Here is a 23,501-nt window from a genome sequence, read left to right as displayed (position 1 = left end):
TCTTGTTAACAGTTGGTGATCATTCTAGATTCCAAATCTCCATGATGTTTATGGTCCTAATGTATGCTGACCTTGTGTCTATATTCCTCTGACCTATCTCATGAAGGATCTTGGCTCAAGTGTAGATGTTAATCAAACGTATACCCTGATCCTTAGTTAAATACAGTTGTTTTCAAGTATTGATTATTAATGGTAGAACCAGATTTCAAAAGGGATAACACAGAACTATAATGCCCCACTATTTGAAACAGATGAGAGCAGCCTACTTATTTCTAGTTGAAACAGGGATGCAAAGGCCCATTGTTTAACCTCCACCCCACTCTTGTCATCCTTTCTAAGGTCCTTCCACAAAACTCCCCCAAGTTTTTGAAAACATAGTTAAAATGAGTATCTTAAAAAAAAAAATCCCAGCTTTAGAGGAGGAAGTGTGATCTGTAGTATACTGGTATATGCTATCACTTGAGTGTATAGGTACTCATCAAGGGACTTGAGAGAAAGCAATATATTTGAGTAGTAAAAAGAGTGGGAGGCAGGATATTTGTAACATGTTGAGCAAAACCTTTTATCATGACTTAAGACAAACTTCCTAAGACCTCAATTGTTTTCTGTTGTTTCATCTGTAAAACTGGTCAAGAATTATTTCAGAACAGAAATCTGCTCCAGGTGATTTTTATATGTATACCTTTTCCAGGTCACTAACCTTTGATGCTAGGTGTACCTCAACCAAAGAGATGTTCTCCCAAAGTAAATGTTTTTAGTGAAATAAATTACTTTCTCGGTGCCTCATAGTTTCAAAGTTATTACCAATAAAATTTTGATACTAAGCAAAATGGGATTATTTTTTGCTGAAATTTTTCTTGGCTCCTGATTGGTCATTAGATGCCAGATATTGTGAAAACATTCTGTGCAAGGACTTCAGACGCATAATGGCCAGTGTCCAAGGGTATCGCTCAAGGTGAGTTGTGGAATCCTGCTGTTTTTGTTTCAGTTCTGACACTGCTTTCTTTACTCCCCCTTTGTGTTTTAGTACCATCTTTATCTTTTCCAAATTCAGCCCCTCCTTTTTCCTTTTTTGTCAATAACTGAAAATTTTTTTTTCAGTATTGAAGTATAGTTGGTGTGTAATGTTAATTTCAGGTGTATAACAGCGATTTGACAGTTCTGTACATGATGCAATGCTCACTCCATGAGTTTAGTCACCATCTGTTTAGACATCCCATCCCTCTTGACTCATCTTGGCCTTTGGCAAGCAAAAGCACTCGAGTCAAGAAGGAAGCCATTAGTCCTGTTCAGTCATGCCACATTATAGTCACTGACACCATCACTTACACTACCAAACTGCCCAAGCCTGAAAGTTAGTAGTTACCTTTTTTTTAAAAGATTAGTTATTTCACAGAACGAGACACAGCAAGAGAGTGAACACAAGCAGGGGGAGTGGGTGAGGGAGAAGCAGGCTTCCTGCTGGGCAGGGAGCCGGATGGCCTCGATCCCAGGACTCTGGGGTCATGACCTGAGCTGAAGGCAGGTACTTAACGACTGAGCCCTCCAGGTGCCCCCTTAGTAGTTATCTTGATGCCTACCTCTCCCTTACCAATTCAATCTCTAATAATTTCTGTTTTACCTCCTAAGATCTCCTGAATTTGTCTGCTTTGTTTCCCCACAATTTAGTGCAAGAATTGCTCTTGTAGCCCTGCAGTAGCTTACCTGGTCTCCTGTACAATTTGGTCCCTCTCCCATCCATTCTCCATACTGCAGCCAGAGTATTTAGAAAAATGCAAGTCTTAACATTACGCACTTGCTTAAAATCCTTCAGTGCTGTTTTAGTTCGTAGCTCTTAGTTCTGAAGGAGCAGATTCCTTTTCCTTTAACCAAGTATGCCCTTACATAAAAAACAGACTTAACAAATATGAATAAAACAAAAACAACCTTCAGACCGAGTGGGGAGGAAAAGTAGAGGGTCGCTAGTCCAGAGAACGTGTTCTAGCTCACAACATAGGCTGCAGCCCTGGGCAGAGGGGGTGTTGGATGGGTTCTGGTAGCCCCCAGGCAAGGAGTTCCATATATGCAAACCAGAGTGTGTATCCTACTAAGTCAGACTGCTCCAGAAAGTTTTTCATTTAGTCGTTTTCATAGAGAATGCATAAGATGACCACATCTGCACTCAAGAAGTTTTACTTATTTGAAGGCAGCCAATGTGGATCAGAGACTCCCAGTAGGTGCGTGGGAGAGGAGCAGTGAGGGAGATGGTTACACGCCACCTCAAGATACTGCTCCACTAGGGACGATAGGCAAGGCCTGGGGTTGCTCTCTAATGAGAGGCAGGATGGGAGAGTTGGCAGCTTAAGGTTTTGGAACAGCTGATGTAGGAAAAGAGGAACCTCGTTGCCTGAGGTAGGGGTTAACACAGCTGCAAATGCCAGATGCTATTCAAGTAGCAAAGCATAAAATGACTTAAGAGATCGGATATTTCACAGAAAGCATCACGGAGTTAACTTCCAAGTTACACCTCGAGAATGGGCATGAAGTGGTGCAGCGAGAGAGGGTGGCGGCAAAGAAAGGTACTCAGTACTTGGTTCACTAATGGGGCTGCAGAAGGGTAAAGAGCTGCTGAGCGAAGACAGAGGTTTCGTTTATCCTCCTACACTTGGGGCTAAGCAGGCCGTGCCCTTCAGGGAGCGGGTCTTAAGACAATTTTTACACCTCCAAAGTGGCAAGGAGCAAGCCTACACTCTAGAGTGAGGGCCCGCAACCCGGAAGCAGCCAAGGGCGGATGGGGTGGAGTTGGACGGGGGAGAGGCGGGACTTCCGGTGCGGCTGTCGGCCCAGTTTCCGGTGTCTAGCGGCTGCTTGCCTGCCTGGACTGGCCTTGAGGACGTTGCGGACGGCAGGGTTGTGCTGACTTTCCTGGTAGCGGGGCTTTTGCTGAGGACGGCGTGCGGAGCAGGGGTGAGGAGCCGCTCTGGGACGGGCGACTTCCCACCCGTGCGAAGGCTGCGTTTCTTTGTGAAATGCTGGGTGCGTCTCCAGGCCACCCCCCTCCTGGGCCGCGGACCAACCCGCGCTCGCGCTCTGAGATGACGGTCCCACCCCTCCGGGCGGGGGCGATTCCCGTGGCCGCTGGGCCGGCGCGCATGCGCGGAGTGAGGCTCCGAGCGCTTCCGCGGGGCTTGGGGGCCGTGGTGGTGCGGGGCTGTTTGTAGTCCTGGAGCACATCGCGATTTTGGTGTGGTAGACATCCCACGGGACCTGCCCCCTGGACTGTTTTTCGAAGCTGATGTCCCTTCCGGTCAGTCTGGCCAGGTCCTGGATTTTGCAGTGGGGCGGAGTGCAGTGACCAGTCCTGAGGCCCTCCATCCAGGAGGTGGAGGAGCTCGCAGTTGTTAGTGCTGAAAGACCTTTGTTCCTGGAATCCTCCCGGTCAGCTGAGACCGGGATTCATGAATTGGGTTAACTCACAAGCCCATACTGAGCGGTCAGTAGTGCCGCGGAAAAGGCCACAACAGCTCCTTTCCTCATAGAGCTTAACACTTTGGACCGAGTGATTAAGTGGAGTGATAGGAGCAAGCTAGGAGCTCCTGGCCGGTCCTTGGGCGAAAGGAGTTGCACTCGGGAATGCCAGAGGAAAGGATGCTAATCTGAGACCTATAAACTGCAGTTGTCCAGGAGAAAGGAGGATGTAGGGGACAGGTGTGGTAGAAGTCAGAAAACAAAAGGATTTCCAAAGTCCAGCGATGAGGGAGGTAGAGTATAGGGCTGGTAGCCTCCTGCAGTGCTGTGGAGCTTGGGCGTCGAGTAGAGGGGAAGGAGTTGGAGAGGTGAACCCAGGGCTCCTCACAGCAGGGTTCATTGTTAAGACTTTTCCCTGAGGACCTTGCAGAGCAACTGGAAGTTTTTTTTTTTTGTTTGTTTGTTTGTTTTAAGATTTACTTATTGACAGAGACAGAGGAGAGGGAACACAAGCAGGAAGAATGGGAGAGGAGAAGCAGGCATCCCGCAGAGCTGGCAGCCCCGTGTGGGATTGGATCTCGGGACCTTGACCTGATCCTGAGGCAGACGCTTAAGGACTGAGCCACCCAGGCGCCCCCAACTGGAAGATTTTTAACTGGATGGTGACTGAAAACTAATGTCATTTATGGAGTGCATACAATGGTTCCAGACTTTTTCACCAGAAATACATAGGGAAGAAAAGAGAGTTAGTATTCCCCAGGAGGTCTAGGAGGCATATCCTGAAAAGCCCCAACTTCGCAGGAGAAAATGGTTTGTTGAAAACTCTTGTCTTAAATATTTATTCAATATTTGAATGATATGCCAAAGTATAGACTTGGTTTGGTAGAAAATGTTTTCTCAAATTCTCAGTTTATTCTGAGGCTTTAGGACTTTGTGTCATATGTATCCTGTGATTTCTGTTGGCCTTGACGTGTGCCTCAGATTCTCTCCCCTCCCCCCACATACTTAACACAGCCTTTCTGTGTGCACAGCAGTGTTCACAACACGTGTTACTTTCTGTAATTGACCTGTCAACCCCTAGAGTTGGGTGTAATTCTTTCTACTTTCGTAATGAAGAGCCGGAGGCTGAAAGGTTAAGAAAGTTGCCCAGGTTCACACAGCTAGTGAGCAGACATTCAAACCCAGCCATGTGCAGCCCCTTTGTTCTTGGACTTCGCTAAACTACTTCGCTTCAGGTAGCGGATTTGGGGCTAGAAATAAGATTTGAAGCAAAGAAGACATTTAGGGAGTTGTTCAAATAGGCTAGATGAGACGTAGTTTCAAAACCAAGATCGTTTTATGGGGTGCCTGGGTGGCTCAGTGGGTTAAAGTCTCTGCCTTCGGCTCAGGTCATGGTCCCAGGGTCCTGGGATTGAGCACCGCATCAGGCTCTCTGCTTGGCAGGGAGCCTGCTTTTCCCATCTCTGTCTGCCTCTCTGCCTACTTGTGATCTCTGTCTGTCAAATAAATAAATAAAATCTTTTTAAAAAAATAATTAAAAAACCAAGATCGTTTTAGTAATTATGGAGAGAAGTGAGTGGATTCAAAAGAGGCAGAGCTGAGGTGACTTGGCATTTGATTGAGTGGGAGGAAGGAGTGGGAGAGGCTGGTGGCTACGTCTGGATTGCTGGGATGGCCATTCCCTCATAAGGATTGTAGGAAAGAGCAGCTTGGAGGGTAAAGAGGGCTTGCTGTCCTGAGATGCACCACAATATTCAAAAGGAGATGTCCTTCTGAAGTATCTTGAAAAGTTCCTTTTGGCATGAGAGAGGATTTACTTTTCTTCTCTGCACTGAATATGGGCCATTCATTATCAGCTATTGATTGATGGCTTTCTAAGTTAAATCTCCTATAACCTGTTCAAACTATGGGAGACGGTGGGACATGGACCCAAGAAAAAAGACATGGACTACTTCCAAAGCCTTTGCCTGTTCTTTGGAGGTGACACATGTATTTTACAATTATATTTTATCAAATACTGACCTGTAGATCAACTAACAAGTATTATAGGGGTTCAGACGAGGTCATGGCAGAAGTGGCCATGACCTATACTGGGACTAATTAAGGAAGTGTGTTTTGAGGTTTGAGTGGGGCATCTCAGTTTTGTTTTGTTTTGTTTTGTTTTTCTTCTAGACCTGTCAGTCACTCTCAGATATGTAATGCTCCAGAGAGCATTTTAGGATTTAAAAGTTATGTTCTGTGGAACTGATGAAAGCAAAAATAGCCTTTTAAAATGCTTTGGTAACATTAAGCCCATGTGGATACTTCAATAAGGATTAATATTATCAGTATTTATTATGACCATTTGCTGGCTCTAGCTGTACAGGTTTTGTTCTTTGTTGTTTTTTTTAACTGCAGTTCTTTTGTTGTCTGTCCAGTCTTGTTTATATTTTGTTCTTTATTACCTTCAGAGTTAACATTTTTTGAGTACAGATGTTGCCCATTTTTCTACTGGTTGTTTGTCTTAATATTTATAGTTTATATTTTCTGGATTTTGGTCCTTCCTCACATGTAGAGAAAATTTGTTTTTCATTCTGTATGTTTTCACTCTTTTTCTCTCTTTCCAGTACTTTTAAAAACTCTTTTCCAGTAATTGAATTTATCTGCCTTTTCCTTTATGGTTGGTGCTTTTTATATCTTTTTTTTTCCTAAGATTTTATTTATTACTTATTTGACAGAGAGAGACACAGCAAGAGAGGGAACACAAGCAAGGGGAGTGGGAGAGGGAATAGCAGGCTTTCCGTTGAGGAGGGAGCCCTATGTGGGGCTCAATCCCAGGACGCTGGGATTATGACCTGAGCCGAAGGCAAAAGCTTAACCGACTGAGCCACCCAGGCTCCCCGGTGCTTTTTGTAGCTTAATAAAAAGCCATTCCGATTCTCAAGTCATGAAGATATTCTATCTAAAAGTTTTACAGTTTTGCCGTAAACATGCAGTCATTTAATCTACCTGGGAAAAAATTGTGTGTGGTGCTATATGGGAGTGCAGTTTAATTTTTTCTGACACCATTTTGTTGACCACATCATTCTTTCTTCATGTATCTGGAATTACCTCTGTCATGTCCGGTTTCTACACATGGGATGGGGGTCTTTTTCTGGATTCTCTCTTCTGTTCCGGTGATTACTTTGTCTCCTTATGTGCTAATACCACAACATCTTAACTAATTATGAGACCTCATTAATAAAATTTGTATATTAAGTAAAGCAAGGTCCCATCTTCTTTTTCTTCTCCAGTCTTGGCTGAAGTATGTTGGTTATCTCTGGCCATTTGCACTGATGTCTAGCTTTTAGAATCAGCTTACCAAGTTCCACAAAATATTCTTTGAGATAATGATTTAAATTGCCCTGAGCCTAAATAGATCATTACAGGGAAAACTGACATCTTTACAATTAGCAATAATCGCGCCTCGGATAAACCTCATTGGCTACGATACTGCCACTGCACAAAGCTGACATCTTTACAATATTGGGTCTTTTAATCCATGAAAATGGTACATCTATATATTTAACTCATTTTTTGTGGCTTTCATTGAAGTTTTTAAATTTTGACCTAAAAATGTCGACATCATTAGACTTTCCTGGTTACTTTACATTTTATGACACTGTTGCAAGTAATATTTTTAAATTTGTTTTCTAAATATTTTTAGTGACATAGAAATGATAATGATTTTTAATATTAATTGCTATACTTTCCTGCTGGTTCAGCATCTTAAATTTTTGTATATACACTCATAACATGTATGAATAGCAATAGTTTTCTCTTTTCCAGTTCTTATACCTTGTTTTTCTTGCCTGACTACACTAACTAGGATATGATTTACACTGTTAAGTGGAAGTGGTCTTAGTAACATCCTTGTGTTTTTCTTATCTCTAAGATGTTTCCAGTATTACTGATAAGTCTAATGTTGGCTGTAGGCTTTTGTAGTTAGTCTTTATCAGCTTGTAGAAGTTGCCTGCCATTTTTATGTTGCTTAGAGTATTTTAGTATGTATAGGTGCTGAGTTTTATCAAATGCTTTTTTTGCATGAATTGATATGATCAGACATTATTTTACTTCTTTCATTTGTTAATGTGGTAAATACAGTGATTGGTTTTCTAATTTAAACCAACCTAGTATTAATAGGATAACCCCAATTTGGTAATGAATTTTTTATTATATGTTACTAGATGGGCAGTTATTTTCTTTCAGCACACTGAAAATACTATTCTAATGTGTTTTGGTTGTCATCGTTGCTAGTGTGAAGTCAGCTATCAATCAGTCTCTTGGGTCTTTGAAAGTAATGTATCTTTTCCCGTGGCTGCCTTCAGGATCTTTTTCTTTGCTTTCAGTATACAGCAGTTTAGATAATGGACTTCTTTTTATTTTGCTTGGAATGCGTTGGGCTTTCTCAGTCTGTTTTGCACAGATTTTCAGTCTTTTATTCATTAAACTTGCAGGCCTTATCCAGTGGATTTGTCTGATAATCACATTTATCACAGGAGCCCTTACAGGACAGCTTTATGCTCGGTTGTTTCTGCAGGTTCTTCTCCCTTATGGTCCTTGTTTCTTTAGGTTACGTGCTCATTGTGCTTAGAATTTTATTTTATTTGATTTGTGGGATTTCTTTGCTGTTTGGGCTGAAAGTCATATCTTGGGGAGGATTTGCATTTGCTTCAGCAGGCACCTGCTAGTCAAGGTCATTCTAATTAAAATCTTGAAGGTTCTCTGAGGACTTACCTTCGATGATGTGAGTTTAGTCTGCAGACTGGGTCCAGGGCTGGCTTATGTTTCCACATTCTCTGTAGCATTTTCTTCCTTTCACTCTTTGGTCCAAGTTTCATAGCAGTTGATTTTCTTGTAGTCGCCTGAGATGGTGGAGTGGGAGTGCCAGTGATGGTTTATTTCTGGCTCATCCTTACAGGGAAGGCTCTGCACTTAGGTTGGGAGGATCTCTTTCTTCAGGTGGGCTCTGAGTTTTATTTTGTATTCCCTGAAGGGGCCAAGGAGTTGGGGGACTCAAGGTAACCTAGTGTGGGCAGATGCTCTTAGGGCCAAAACAGGCTGTGGTATTCTGCTCATCTTCTGGTTTGTTACTTTATTCAGATCTAAGAAATCCTTATTTTCTTCCTTACTCCTTGAAGCTTTACATACATGCACGCATGCGCGCGCACACACGCACACACATATACATACATATGCACCCTTGAACAGCATGTGTTTGAACTGCGCTGGTCCACTTACATGACTTTATTTCCCATAAATACAGTATAATACTGTAAATGTATTTTCTCTTCCTTACAATTTTCTTAACATTTCCTTCTCTAGCTTACTTTATTGTAAAAATACAATATACAATACATACAACATACAAAATATGTGTTAACCTAGTGCTTATGTTATTCAACAGCAGTCTGTTAAAGCAGTTAAGTTTTGGTGGAGTCAGAAATTATACTTGGATATCCAGCTGTGCAGGGGTCAGCATCCCTAACCCCTGTGTCATTCAAGGGGTGTGTGTTTGTGTGTGTGTGTGTGTGTGTGTGTGTGTGTGTTTTAATCTAGTATTGTTAGGTTTCATTTGGAGCATTAATTTGGTCACTTAGCCAGCTATATTATAGGAAGCCCAAGTCCAAGAATGAGTTGGTTTTTTTTTGTTTTGTTTTGTTTTGTTTTTTTTAAAGATTTTATTTATTTATTTGACAGAGAGAGATTACAAGTAGGCAGAGAGAGAGAGAGAGAGAGAGGGAAGCAGGCTCCCTGCTGAGCAGAGAGCCCGATGCGGGACTCGATCCCAGGACCCTGAGATCATGACCTGAGCCGAAGGCAGCGGCTCAACCCACTGAGCCACCCAGGCGCCCCGAGTTGTTTTTTTTGTTTGTTTGTTTTTGTTTGTTTTTAAGCAAAGAAGCATACCAGAGTTTATTCATCCACAAATACGTATTTACTTTTCAAAGGAGTCAGCATAGGAGATTACAAGTTTCTGCCGTTGCCCAAGATATATTTAGAATCTTTTTTTTGGAATTGGTTTCAGAGCTGTAACATAATCTTTTAAATATCTTTATTACCTATATTTTTCATCCTTTAAAGGTGAAACTTGGGCTTACCAAAGGATCCAGCAACCACACTCCTAGGTATTTACCCAAATAAATGGAAAACTTCTCTTAACGCAAAAACCTGTGCATGGTGCTCGCTTCGGCGGCACATATACTAAAAACCTGTGCATGAATGTTTATAACTGCTTTATTCAGGATCACTGAAAACCAAAGAGACAAAGGTAAAATTCAACCAGAGAATGGATAAACTGTGGTATATCCACATTGTGGGGTACTATTCAGTAACAAGAGGGATGAGCTTTATTGATTCTAGCAAAAACGTGGATGGATCTTAAATGCATTTTGCTAAGTAAAAGAAGCCCACCTCAACAAGCTACATATTCTATGATTTTATTGATAGGACATTCTGAAAAGGAACAAGGGACAGAATAACAATTGTTGCCAGGAGTTGGTGGAGGAGAGAGCAGTTGACTATAAAGGAGGTACACAGGGGACATTATAGAGGGATGTCTTTTATACTTGTTTGTATGTCGGAAATATTTTATTATTATAAAAACAAAAATGGAAGAAAAAATGAATAAGCTTAAAAAAACTAAAAATGAAGTCCCATTCTCATCTCTTTAGTTTCCCTACTGTTCTCATCCACTCTGTAATTTTTAAACAGTACATATACCTTATATGCCTTTGTATATATGATGTAGCTCATAATAAGAAAATTTTAAAGGGGAAAAAATGCAGAAGGAAAGTTGAATGTGGTTAAGGTAAGGGAAACATCTCCTGACTAAAATTACTTTATAGCTTGAAATTTCCTTCTCAGTGACCTGTGAACACTGATATCTCCTTGATTACATATACCATATCAGGCTATCATGGTGGAGATGGGCAAGCAGAACATTTCCTTCCTTCCTTCCTTTCTTTTTAAAGATTTTAAAAATTTACTCATATATAGAAAGAGAGTGTGCACACCTGCATGTAAGCAGAGGGAGGGGCAGAGGAAGAAGGGGAGAGAATCTCAAGCAGACTCCACCAGAGCCTGACATGGCTCTGTGCCTCGACCCTGAGATCATGACCTGAGCCAAAGTCAAGAGTCAGACACTGAACCGAGTGAGCCACCCAGGCGCCCCTCAGCACTTTCATCATATATAGTAAAAGATGAAAAAGATTTTGCCCATGATTTAAGGCTTCCATTCACCCATTCTTCAGAGTACATTTGCTCATATTTAAAATAAATTTTTGAATGAATTGTTCCACCAAAGAATTATTTTAAGAAATCTGAAAGTAAATAGTAACTTCTCTTTTATTATTCCCCTTCCTATGGTTTTAATTCAAGATTTTTTTTTTTAAGAAAAATCAAACATTATAGAAGTTCTATGGGTCAAATTTTAGATTTTTTTATTTTTTAAAACAATTTTTTTTTCCTAAAAGAATCAGCTTAACATGAAGCAGTATTTTTCTGGATATGAATGATATTTTTGAAGACTTACCAGTTTTTAATTGTCCATTGTTTCCTAAACTGTATTTTTAATTTCATTTGCTCTCTCCTAGGGAATGAAGGATGGCAGCACGCCGTGCGTTAAAAGCTGTTTTGGTGGATCTCAATGGCACACTTCACATTGAAGATGCAGCTGTGCCAGGCGCCCAGGAAGCTCTTAAAAGGCAAGCTATTCTCCAGGTTCAGCTGACAAATATGTTTGTAAGTGCCATTTTACCAAGGCAGATCATTAGCTAAATGGATGGCCTTACGATGGCATTTCACCAGCTTACCATATATACAGGAACTGCCTTGGGTTTAGCTAGAAGATGTATGCACTGTAATATCCTCCAAACACTGTATTCTAAACCTTTATTAGGTTTGGCCTTTTGATCTAGTGCTTTTGTTCTTTGTGTGTGTGTGTCTTTATCTAACTCAGTAATGTAAATTTGGGAATAAAAACTTAAGATTCTAAAGTATGGAATAAATACCCATTGGAAAATCACAAATGAATCCTGGAATCACAAAATGAAACACACACATACACAAAGGCATAGTTCTGCCTACTCCCTTCACCCAGAATTTAGCATTGAGTGTGCAACTGCTTGAGTAAAATTTAGTAAGAGGCTTGAAATTTTATATTGCTTTCTGTCAGCTACATATAATGCTTTTGAAGGCTAGAGACTAGCTTACATTTCTCTCTCTCTCTCTTTTTTTTTTTTTTTTAATTTGAAATACAACTTTACTCTGATTCTAAATGAAGAGGAATGGGAATGACAGTGACAGACGAGATTACGCCACTGGATATTGTGATGGGATTAGAGTAGTCTCATATCTGAAACTCAGGAGGGTATGGTTGCATTCCAAAACAGCTAAATATGCAGGTCCAAAAAAACGAAGGTACTTTTTAAACGACCACATTCACTCCAAAGCCCATTCATCTCCTTCAGCATCCAAAGGTTAAGCACGTGTCCAGCTCGGCTGTATCATAAAGTGGCAGACATGTTGCACCACTGACATCATAGGACAGTTATCCTAGAACTAGACTTCTGCCACTGGGCTTCAGCTACCATTCTTCTTGGGTCACTGTTCTCACCCCGGGGTGCAGGTGTCTGAGCAGCCTCCGGCTCGTGCTCTTCCTGTGCTGGCTGAGCTGGCTCCGTGTCCGCCACTGGTGGGGCAGCAGCAGACATGGCCACACACCCACATAGCACATTGGCATGTTTTCACACCTTCGGACCAGATCTCTATGCCAGTTAGGCACATTCTTGTAAGTAATCCTTGGCGTTACATCAAATATTACAGTGGCACCCTGGGCTTGGACGTCACAGCCATCTCAGCCCACCAGATTTCTCCTGATGAGCCGTATCCCATACATTGAACTTAGTAGGTCCTCTGCTGGTATGGAACATGAAGGGATGGACCTCAACACCCAGGGTGGCTCCATACTTCTCAAATTCAGTCTGATGATGTTTCATGAACATAGTTTTTCTGGTACTACCATTGCCTGCCAACACAAGTTTGAACTGGACTTGGGGTTCTCCTTGGGCAGCCATCGTGCTGGTACTTCCAGAAGCATCTCCGGCTGTCTGACTGAGCTCTTCTATTTCTGATGTATCAATCACAGTACTTAACACAAGTCTACATACAAACTGGGGACATGGGAAAAGTTTATTAAAGTGAACCAAATGTGTTTGCTTCTGAGTTCTGAAAAAGATACTCATTGATATGACATAACTAATAATGTTACTAAGTACTTTCATCCTGAAATAATTTAGGGAAGTTTTCAGAAATCAGCAGTAATGAGCCTGTGGTGCTTATCATTTTCCAACCTGAAAATATTCATAGTACGCTGTTAATTCAGAAAATATCGTGACCAGGGTCACAGGGCCAGGTAGTAAAGCAAAAGAGTGACACAGACTTTGGACTCTCCAGGAGCTTATTTCCCGTTGGGGGAATCAGTAAACATGAAGAGGCTTTTGTATCTGGTAGACTTCAGTTGGAATCTCTCAGTTTTGTTAGAATTATGATATCTGTTAGAGGTGGACATGTTTAAAACCAAAAGAAACCCCATTGTAGGGTTGGACTTTCTCTTGACAGAGTTGCTCTCCTAGGTAGGATTTCTAGGGAAAAGGATGCCTGTTGTTCAGTCCATTCTACTGGGTAAGAGCTTTTGCTGCTTAGATGATGAGCTTTCTACTGTGGATCCAAAGAATTTCTTTCTGGTGAACAGTGGACAACATTTCTAAGTTGCCCAATAAGCTGTGAGCCTGCCAGTCTTGGGGAACGGGAGTCTACACACTATTCTCTTACTGGCACTGCAGGCTTTCCATCCCAAAGAAATCACTGTATCTTGCATTGCTGGTTTGTGTTTCTGTGGATACAAAAGAAACTAAGGGAAGTTGAAGGACTAGTCAAAAGAAAAGTGTTTTTAAAAATCCTCATTAAAAGTGATGTGGTAATTTCCATTCTTGTACTGGTTCATTTTTAATTATGTTGATGGTAGTTATGTTGAAGTCATCAGTTTCTTTTGAGAGATAAATCACCAAATTTAATGTGTTTTTCAGAAAAGCTATCACACAGATATTATCCAGATAATCATGATTACAGTGAACCATTTAATCAAGGAAATGTATTTAATGTTCTTTGGGTGAATAGTTAAAAATGTTTTTTCTGATTTATTTGCTTGCTTGTTTTAAATTGTTAGTGCTGTTATGTTTTGTGTCCATTCAAGAGAGGCATAAAATAAAAAGCAACAGGGTATCGATACAAAATTTTAAATTGTGGTTAAATTAAAATTATTTGTGGATTTTAGATTAAAATACTTTAAGGCTAAGAAAATAATTTCCATTTTTAAAGAAAGCTAGACTATCACGAATTCTCTCTCTGGCTGCCAGTTTAGGTTCCAGGAGCAGATCACGGAATTAAAACAATCCTGTATGTAGGTAGTTCAAGGGGAAAACACGTTTAGGTCTGTACAACTGGAATGTTTCTTTGAGCATTCCAGATAGTTTCTGTTAACTTAGTAACAGAGGGTTTAGCCTGACTCTGATTGACTGCTAAGAAGGAATAAGCATACTGAAGTGTCCCCTGTTTCTTCACATAGGAGTTCAGAAGTTGTACCACAACATAGATCTGAGTTGCCCATGGGCTCTACTGACCCCCTTCTGTGCAGAGCTGAGCAGTCACTTAACTCCTGGCTTCTGTTGTCCGGTCTTTAAGAGAACACTGCACTAGTAGATAATCTCTAAAATAACTTTCTCTTTCATAATCTGTGAGTACAGTGGTTACTAAACTCTGTTTTGTTTTTTCATTTCTTTACTAAAACCCTGAGGTAAAACTCAGTTTCAGAAGGCCTTCAGAGAGGTAGACATACATAGATAGCTTTTACAGTTAGACGGTGCAGCCTTCGAAGATGAAGCAGTCCACAGGGTGCGGATGGTTTGTAAAAATCTGGATAGGTTACAAAAACAAGCTTATTGGCCATAAAAACATTGGCTTGGTGACTTACTCTTCATTTTCTGACCTCTGGCACGTTTTTGTAAATCCGGTTTTATGGGGCTAGAGTGTAAAAGCTGCTTGTTGACATATGAATTTGACTTTCCCAGGTTGCGTGGAGCTTCTGTAATGGTTAGGTTTGTGACCAATACAACCAAAGAGAGCAAGCAAGACCTACTGGATAGGTTGAAAAAATTGGAGTTTGATATCTCTGAAGATGAAATATTCACTTCGCTGACTGCAGCCAGAAATTTAGTAGAGCAGAAACAAGTTCGACCCATGCTGCTAGTGGATGATCGGGCGCTCCCTGATTTCAAAGGTAGGGGACATTTGGAAATATACAGAAATTGGTTCCTCACATTTGCTTCTAAGTCATTCTTAAAACTGGACGTTAAAACATTCTTAAAACTGGACATTTTGTCAGATTTCCTCTTATTATTGAAATGGTCAACAGATAGTTTTAATAAGTTCATGTTTCTCAAATCTGGTTTCTTTGTTGTTGGTTTTAAGATTTTATTTATTTATTTGACAGAAAGAGCAAGAGAGGGAAAAAAGCAGGGGGAGTGGGAGAGGGAGAAGCAGGATTCTTGCTGAGCAAGAGGCCTAATGCGGGGCTTGATCCCAGGATCCTGGGATCATGACCTGAGCTGAAGGCAGACGGTTAATGACTCAGCCGCCCAGGCACCCCTCTCAGACTTCTTTTGACTACATGCCACAATATGCACACATAATATAGTAACCCAGTAGATAAGTATTTGTGTTTATGTGTGTTAAACAATACTTACTCCTACTATATGAGATGTACTCCATTTTCTGTTTGGTTTACTTTATTGTTTATTTGAATTTGATGCTGCTTAGAGCCCTGCAAATTAGCTTCTTAATCTGCTAATGGATCATGGCCCACAGTTTGAAAAAACACAGGTCAGAATCACTTTATGTATTATAATCCTCAATCCAGGAGCCACTGTATTAATTTGATTAAATGAAATATGTTAGAATCTTACATTTTATTTCAGTTTTAATGGAACTAATATGATCTCATTTATAAATGATTGATTATGAGTAGTTTCTGTTTATGATGGGTTTGGCTTTTGAGGCTGATGAATAAATCTTAATAATATTGTGAAAAAAAATAGATATTCTGTATCATGTGAAGTTTTTACAATGCATAAAATACTTTTAATCAAAATAAAATAAAACTTTTTTCTTTAAAAAAATTGACAGACCCTGGGAAAATATCCTGTTTTTTATGAAGCTTTGCCACATTACTTCTTTTTATAAATGATACTCAGAGTGAAATGACACAATATAGAAAAATGGATATAAGTACCTCATTATAAAATCTTACGATGATTTTACAAATAATGATGAGGGAAATTCAGCGTGACTATATTGTTCGGCAGAACCTTGAAACTTGTCCTATCAGGAAGTAGAACAGTGTATCAAGCAGAGTTATTATTTGAAACAGAAAGCCAACTTTGGCTGAACTAAACAGAAAATATATTTATTAAAAGAATCTGGGGTACCTGGGTGGCTCAGTGGGTTAAAGCCTCTGCCTTCAGCTCAGGTCATGATCCCAGGGTCCTGGGATCGAGCCCCGCATTGGGCTCTTTGCTCAGCAGGGACCCTACTTCCTCCTCTCTCTCTGCCTGCCTCTCTGTCTACTTGTGATCTCTGTCTGTCAAATAAATAAATAAAATCTTTAAAAAAAAAAAAAAAGAATCCGAATGCTGACTAGATATAAAATGGAGCACCTCCTATGGAGAGGAATTTGGCATTAGCAAAACCGGGTATGAAGCAGAGCTGCCACTGGTAGGAATCCATCCCTAAGAGGTAGCTACAAAAATACACCATGGCATGTGATTAGAATTGTTCATTATGGCCTTATTTGAAATAACAAAAGATTGGAAACAATATGAATGTTCATTGGAAGAGGCTGATTGTTTCAACTATGATATGTCCCCAAAACGGAATGGCTTGTAGCTGGAAAATAAGGAAGGGCAAATTCTGTCTCCTGATAAGGAGTGGTCTTCATAGGATATATTAAGTGAAAAAGCAGGGTGTAGGAAACCTTACATATTTTTACGTAAGAAAATGAGAGAGAAATGGATATGTGTTTGTCTTATATTTGTGAAAGGAATCTAAAGAAGAATACGTGGGAAACTAGGAAGAGTGATTATCTAAACAGGAGGAAGGAAGAAAGTGATAGGAGACAAGACTTCTCTGCAAGTACCTTGTTTATAGCGTTGCCTTTGGAACCATGTAAATGTTTTGCATGTTTGAAAGGTGGTTAAAAAGTAAAAAACAAGCCAGTCCCTGAAAACCAAAATCAAATTGGAACAAATAAATTTAATTCTGTATCAAGTTGGTGACATATTCACTCAGAGAAGAGACTTACTTCAAATGACTTTAAAATACAGTATTTTTTAAAAATACTTTATTTAATTGACAGAGATCACAGGCAGGCAGAGCGTGGGGACCAGGGGAAGCAGGCTCTCTGCTGAGCAGAGAGCCCGATGTAAGGCTCGATCCCAGGACCCTGAGACCATGGCCTGAGCCGAAGGCAGAGGCTTAACCTACTGAGCCACCCAGGAGCCCCTAAAATATAGTATTTTGATGGTTTGTTCCATAGAGGGGTAAATTCTAAGGATAAAAGCACTGCAAAGGATGGCATGATACTGTATGTTGAAAACTCAAAAGACTCCACCCCAAAATTGCTAGGACTCATACAGGAATTCAGCAAAGTTTCCGGATATAAAATCAGAATGCACAGAAATCAGTTGCATTTCTATACAATAGCAATGAGAGAGAAGAAGAGAAATTAAGGAGTTGGTCCCATTTACAGTTGCACCCAAAACTGTAAGGTACCTAGGAAAAAAACCTAACCAAAGAGGCAGATAATCTATACTCAGAGCTATAGAACTATAGTTCACTCAGGGAAGAAATTGAGGAAGACACAAAGACATGGAAAAACATTCCATGCTCATGGATTGGAAGAACAAATATTGTTAAAACGTCTGTGCTACCTAGAGCAATCTATACATTTAATGCAATCGCTGTCAAAATACCATCAACTTTTTTCACAGAGCTGTAACAAATAATCTTTAAATTTGATAGAACCAGAAAAGACCCTGAATAGCCAAAGGAATATTGAAAAAGAAAGCCAAAGTTGATGGCATCATAATTCTGGACTTCAAGCTCTATAACAGAGCTGTGATCATCAAGACAGTATGGTACTAGCACAAAACAGACACATAGGTCAGTGGAACAGAATAGAGAGCCTAGAAATAGACCCTCAACTCTATGGTCAACTAATCTTAGACAAAGCGAGGAAGAATGTCCAGTGAATAAAAGACTCTTGTCAAAAAATCATGTTGGGAAAATTGGACAGACATATGCAAAAGAATGATACTGGACCATTTCCTTACACCACCCACAAAAAGACTCAAAATGGATAAAAGACCTAAATGTGAGACAGGAATCCATCAAAATCTCAGAGGAGAACACAGGCAGCAACCTCTTCGACCTCAGCCACAGCAGATTTGTGCTAGACATGTCTCCAAGGGCAAGGGAAACAAAAGCAAAATGAAGTATTGGGATTTCATCAGGATTAAAAGCTTTTGCACAGCAAAGGAAACAGTTTACAAAACCAAACGACAACTGACAGAATGGGAGAAGATATTTGCAAATGACAGATAAAGGGCTAGTATCCAAAATCTATAAAGAACTTACCAAACCCAACGCCCAGAGAACAAAGAATCCAATCAAGAAATGGGCAGAAGACATGAGCAGACATTTCTGCAAAGACGACATCCAGTTGGCCAACAGACACATGAAAAAATGCTCAGCATCACTAACCATCAGGAAAATACAAATCAAAACCACCTCATACCAATCAGAATGGCTAAATTAACAAGTCAGGAAATGACAGATGCTTACAAGGATGCAGAGAAAGAGGAACCCTCCTACACTGCTGGTAGGAATGCAAGTTGGTGCAGCCACTCTGGAAAACTGTGTGGAGATTCCTCAAAAAGATGAAAATAGAGCTACCCTATGACCCAGCAATTGCAGTACTAGGTATTGACCCCAAAGATACAAATGTAGTGATCTATAGGGGCACGTGCACCCTAATGTTTATAACAGCAATGTCCACAATAGCCAAACTATGCAAATAACCCACATGTCCATCAACGATGAATGGATAAAGACATGGTGTATATATATATATATATATATATATACAATGGAATACTCCTCAGCCATCAAAAAATGAAGTTTTGCCATTTGCAACAATGTGGATGGAACTAGAAGGTATTAGGCTAAGCAAAATAAGTTGATCAGAGAAAGACAATTATCATATGATCTCACTGATATGTGGAATTTAAGAAAAAAAACAGGATCATAGAAAAAGAGAGGAAAAATAAAAGACAATGAGATGAGAGGGAGACCAACCACAAGAGACTCTTAATCATAGGAAATCAAACTGAGGGTTGCTGGAGGGGACAGAGGGATGAAGGGGTGGGATAACTGTGGGTGATGGATGTTAAGGAGCCTATGTGATGTAATGACACTGGGTATTATATTAGACCGATGAATCATAGACCTCTACCTCTGAAACAATAGTACATTATATATTAATAAAAAATTAACTGCAAAGAAATCTTAAACTGCATTTAGTAGTCTTAGTGTTGTTAGTAATGTAGTTAGTTATTATTTTAAATTATAGATACAAGATAAAACAAAGTAGTAATTACTAGTATTACTAGTATTGGTACCCGTGATTTTATGTATAAGTGAAAAGAGATAAGAATATAAAAATCAAATAAGCCGTGTATTACCAATTTTGAATTAAAAATACCATTATCAATTCCCTTTTTCTCTTAAAAAAAAAAAAATTCTCTAGATCTTGCACTGCAAAGGCCTAGAAGCAGTGACAGCCAGTGCTTGCTGGTGGTGTACTACCATTTCTGAACTACTCAGTATTTGTGGCTACTAGTAAGGAGGAAATTGGAAATCTGGGTATCTGCTCTTTCTATTTCTTCCCCTTCCATTTTGGTGGACTCTGTGATGATGCTTCAAGGCAGGCAGTGAGAGAGGCAAATAGGAATTGGTATATAGATAATCTGCAGAACCTTTAATCAGACCTTTAATAACCGCGATGGTGAATGCACTTGTTCAGTTGTCATATCTAAGGTTCTGTTACCAGATACCAAGGCCTTAAAATAATGATAGAATAATATTTGTGGAACTGAGAGTAGATGAGGCATTAAGTAAAAAACTGTAGAATCTACGGTGCACTCCTTATTTATCATGAGTGTGTTAACCTCAGCTCTGTCAATTAGAAAGTCTAATTTCCCTTGCTCTTGGACTTTTAGTCCCTTATCAGTTGCTATTGATCTGATAGCTCATAGAGAACTCGTGGCTGTTCTTGTTGATTGTATTCAGTAAAGCTTTTAAAAGTTAGAAATTGTCCCTTGTTTGAGAGCATCAAGTTGTAAGTTTCCATTGGGATCTTCTGATTACTGAGCATTGTGACATAGTGGAAAAGGAATATGCAGAAATACTAGAAAATTAAAAATAATGAAAACAAACTATTTAAAGTATTGCTTATACCTCCAAAGTACTTTGGGCAGAATAATCTCTTAAATTTCAGATTATGGCTATAGCAAAAATTTGTATTTCATTGACTAAAGCTATTTTATTATAAAATGTATCATTACTCTTAACTGCACTTTTCAATAATTACATATTTTTTCCATTCCCAGGAATACAAACAAGTGATCCCAATGCTGTGGTCATAGGATTGGCACCAGAACATTTTCATTATCAGATACTGAATCAAGCATTCCGGTAAGTCTCTAGCTATTTATTTTTCATCTGATCATATGCTCCTCTCTTCCCTTCCTGAGTCTCTGTCATGTAAGGTTATAGATGTATTTCACTTTCTGGCCACCCAAATTGTACATGAGGGTAGATGCCTTCAAGATCACTTCAAGATCAACATTAAATCATATTTATTACTATCTTGCTTAGTTTTTAAGAAATAATCAATATGTTAAAATGTGATGATCATTGGGGTTTTTCTGGTTTGTAGAATCAATACCCTGGGGCAGAAATTCATAATAATACTGCAGCTCTGAAGTTAGCAATTTTGTAATGGAATCCAAGTCCATCTGCCTGGTGGGGAGCAAAGCCAGTCCCTGAGACATCAGGTTTGCAGCAAGGAAGGAGTTTATTTGAGAAGCAGCCAAAGGAAGAGACTGGAGGATAAGCTTCCAGTCTGCTTCCTCAAAGGGGGAGAGAACAAGCGTTTTATGATCAGAGGGCTTGAGATTCCGTACATAGTGCTGAAAAGGGCAGGGAAACTTACATGACTCTTCATGAGAAAAGATGGACTGTGATCACTGAGCAAACATAGATGTAACATCCCATGTTCACTTCGGGGTTAAATGGGGTTAAATCTCCCCAGGATGAGGCAAAATTCAACCCCAGAAGGTTATCTTGGGACAAAGAGTAGAAGTGGTTATGGGCAGGCTCTGAGAACTGGTGTAAACTGAATGGGGTTTTGGCCTCCTTATCTCAGGGTAGGAATGCTGGGCGTGGCTTTTCCTAGTCTGGAACCCTGTCAGATGACCTAGAGTCCAGGCTTCTGGAGAGACAGCTAGTGGATATGTTAGTAGGATCTGAAAATATGTAATGACTGATGAGGGAGCAACAGGTCTCTGAAAAACAAGCTTTAAACCTTCTGCTCATTTTAACCTCATTCATCCTGTGGGAAAGAGTTTCAGTTTTATCTTTTATTATCATTCCTTTGATTCTCCATGGACTATGCTATTGTCTGAAGGTAGGTATATCATCCCGATTAATGCTCCAAAAACAATACACACAATTTCTTCCTCTAGTGATAGTCTAGGGTTTGGAGAGAAGTTGACACATTTGACCACACTTTCAAAGAAACTATTTGATAAGTGATAGGTGATCGTGGTAGTCGGAACTGGGATGGTGGCAGTAAGGATGAAGGAGCAGATTCAGGTCGTGTCAACATGACTTGATGGATGGTTGGGTTTAGGGGTGAGGAAGACCAGTGAATCAAGGCTGATGTCCAGATTGCTAACCTGAGCACATATGACAGAGACACCCCCTGTCGGGGTTCAGGAGGTGATAAGTTTAGGTTGGGGCTGTGTGTCCTTTGGGGTGTTTAACTGGAAATGTTCCAATGGCTGCCAATAGAAATGTGGGGAAATACAACATGGAAAATGTTCTGAATCTTCACTTGTGTGTCCATTTTGGTTACATGAACTTTGCACTGGCTGCTTCAAAAGGAAGACAGCATCCTGGTTCTTACACTTCAGATAAATTGGAGCAGAATCTACCCACAAATATGCTCTAGAGGGAGACTGATTTTTTTCCCCTTAGATTTTTCATTTTTCATCTTTTTTAGTTCTTGTCAAGCCATTAAACCGTGTAATTTGCCTTTAAGTTTATGACGAGTTCAGTAGTTCTAAATATTGCATCAGGATATACTGAACTTGTGTAAAAAAATTTTGTAATGGTTTGGTAAATTTTTGGTATTTAGTTACAAAGAATGCCATAAAAACATCATTTTCTTACTAGTATGAAGATTTGTAAGAATCATTCTGACATACTTTTTTTTTTTAAGATTTTATTTTTATTTATTTGACAGAGAGAGATCACAAGTAGGCAGAGAGGCAGAGAGAGAGAGGAGGAGGAAGGCTCCCCGCTGAGCAGAGAGCCCGATGCGGGACTCAATCCCAGGACCCCAAGATCATGACCTGAGCCGAAAGTAGCGGCCCAACCCACTGAGCCACCCAGGTGCCCTCATTCTGACATACTTGATGTAAAAGTCATTTCTTGATGTAGATGTCCAGTAGTCAGAATGTTTGCAGGAAAGTTTAAAACTCACTGCAGGGTTCAGACATCTGGGCTCATTATTTGCTGCTGATCTTGGAAATCTTTGTGGCCAAAAATAGCACTTTGGGAGTAACTACCTTTTCTCTTTGTATGAATATTTATTTTAGATCCTTGGTTAATAGAAACCTTGGCTACTTAATGCACTTTTATTTGTGACTCTCTTACCCGTCACTGTGATAGTCAAGCCTTTGTTTAAAAGAAACACTCACTTTTCATAGTTGTTCGGTATCCGTTTGCTGTATGTATTTCCTGAAGATCCATTGCTGTGGTGCACTGCGTGAAGATACACTTTGGGGTGTCTGGTAGTAAGATTCTTCTTGCTTCACCTACTTCAGTTATCCTCCTTTAGCTTCTTGGGTTGGGGGGAGGAGGGTGGATTATCTAGCTGCTCCTTAAGTAAGGTTTACTGCTATGCCAAAATCAGTTTTCATGTAAAATGGAGAATCTGCTATGATTTCTTACTTTTGAACTTAACCCACTATCTTTTATCCATTTCTTTAACCACAGAAATCAAGGAGAGGGTATTGATTGATTTTAGTTGGTAATTTGGGAAGGACATATTTAATAGGAAGTTGGGAGGTCTCTGTCTTAGATGAATACTAGACTCAGGGTAATAAAAATGTATGTTGACATAATACTGACTTTGTAATTGCTCGGATGCTGTCTAATTAGTACACTTCCCTAACCATATCGATTTTTTTAAACACTACATTTTAAAGCATTACAGTGCACTTATAGGTCAACTCTAATTTCACAAATGCACTTAACAGCTGGGTGGAGAATTAACAGAAGGATTTTAGGTCTTGCCCTTCTTTGCATATTGATGTCTCCACAGAGACTGTGCCTTCCAACCAATGACTACAGCTGTTTGGATTGTGTGTGGCAAATATAGACATCTCAAATAAACCACTGATTAGTTAAATTACTATTCAGGTTGATAATGAGAATAAACATTGGATTTTAAACCCCGTTGCATCGCTGCCTTGAATAACAGCTTCGGGGCATATCACCCTGAGGCAGACACATCAACCTTCCACATTACACTGCCTCTTATTTACTGTGTTTTGAATGGGTAAACCCATTCA

General features: G+C 39.9%; 1 protein-coding gene and 1 pseudogene across 7 annotated transcripts in view; one reads left to right on the top strand and one right to left on the bottom strand.

The window, feature by feature from the left end:
• The first annotated feature begins 2,803 nt into the window (after positions 1-2,803).
• Positions 2,804-23,501, top strand: part of HDHD2 (haloacid dehalogenase like hydrolase domain containing 2) — a 34,668-nt gene continuing 13,970 nt past the window's right edge. The window contains exons 1-5 of one of the 7 annotated variants that reach the window (XM_059409608.1): positions 2,804-2,946; positions 9,550-9,593; positions 11,061-11,171; positions 14,595-14,803; positions 20,250-20,334. In XM_059409608.1, coding sequence (XP_059265591.1) covers positions 11,071-11,171; positions 14,595-14,803; positions 20,250-20,334 — 395 coding nt within the window. In that variant the 5' untranslated portion in view covers positions 2,804-2,946; positions 9,550-9,593; positions 11,061-11,070. Of the gene's footprint in view, positions 3,016-3,121; positions 3,287-3,921; positions 4,258-9,549; positions 9,594-11,060; positions 11,172-14,594; positions 14,804-20,249; positions 20,335-23,501 lie in introns of those variants that run through there. The other 6 variants (XM_059409606.1, XM_059409607.1, XM_059409604.1 and 3 more) reach the window with 6 other exon arrangements.
• Positions 6,779-6,936, bottom strand: LOC132024083 (U4 spliceosomal RNA; annotated as a pseudogene).

This window comes from Mustela nigripes, chromosome 8, assembly GCF_022355385.1.
Source record: "Mustela nigripes isolate SB6536 chromosome 8, MUSNIG.SB6536, whole genome shotgun sequence".
In the NCBI taxonomy this organism is placed as follows: domain Eukaryota; kingdom Metazoa; phylum Chordata; class Mammalia; order Carnivora; family Mustelidae; genus Mustela; species Mustela nigripes.
Note: the sequence above shows the minus strand (reverse complement) of the source record. Positions and strands in the feature narration are given on the sequence as shown.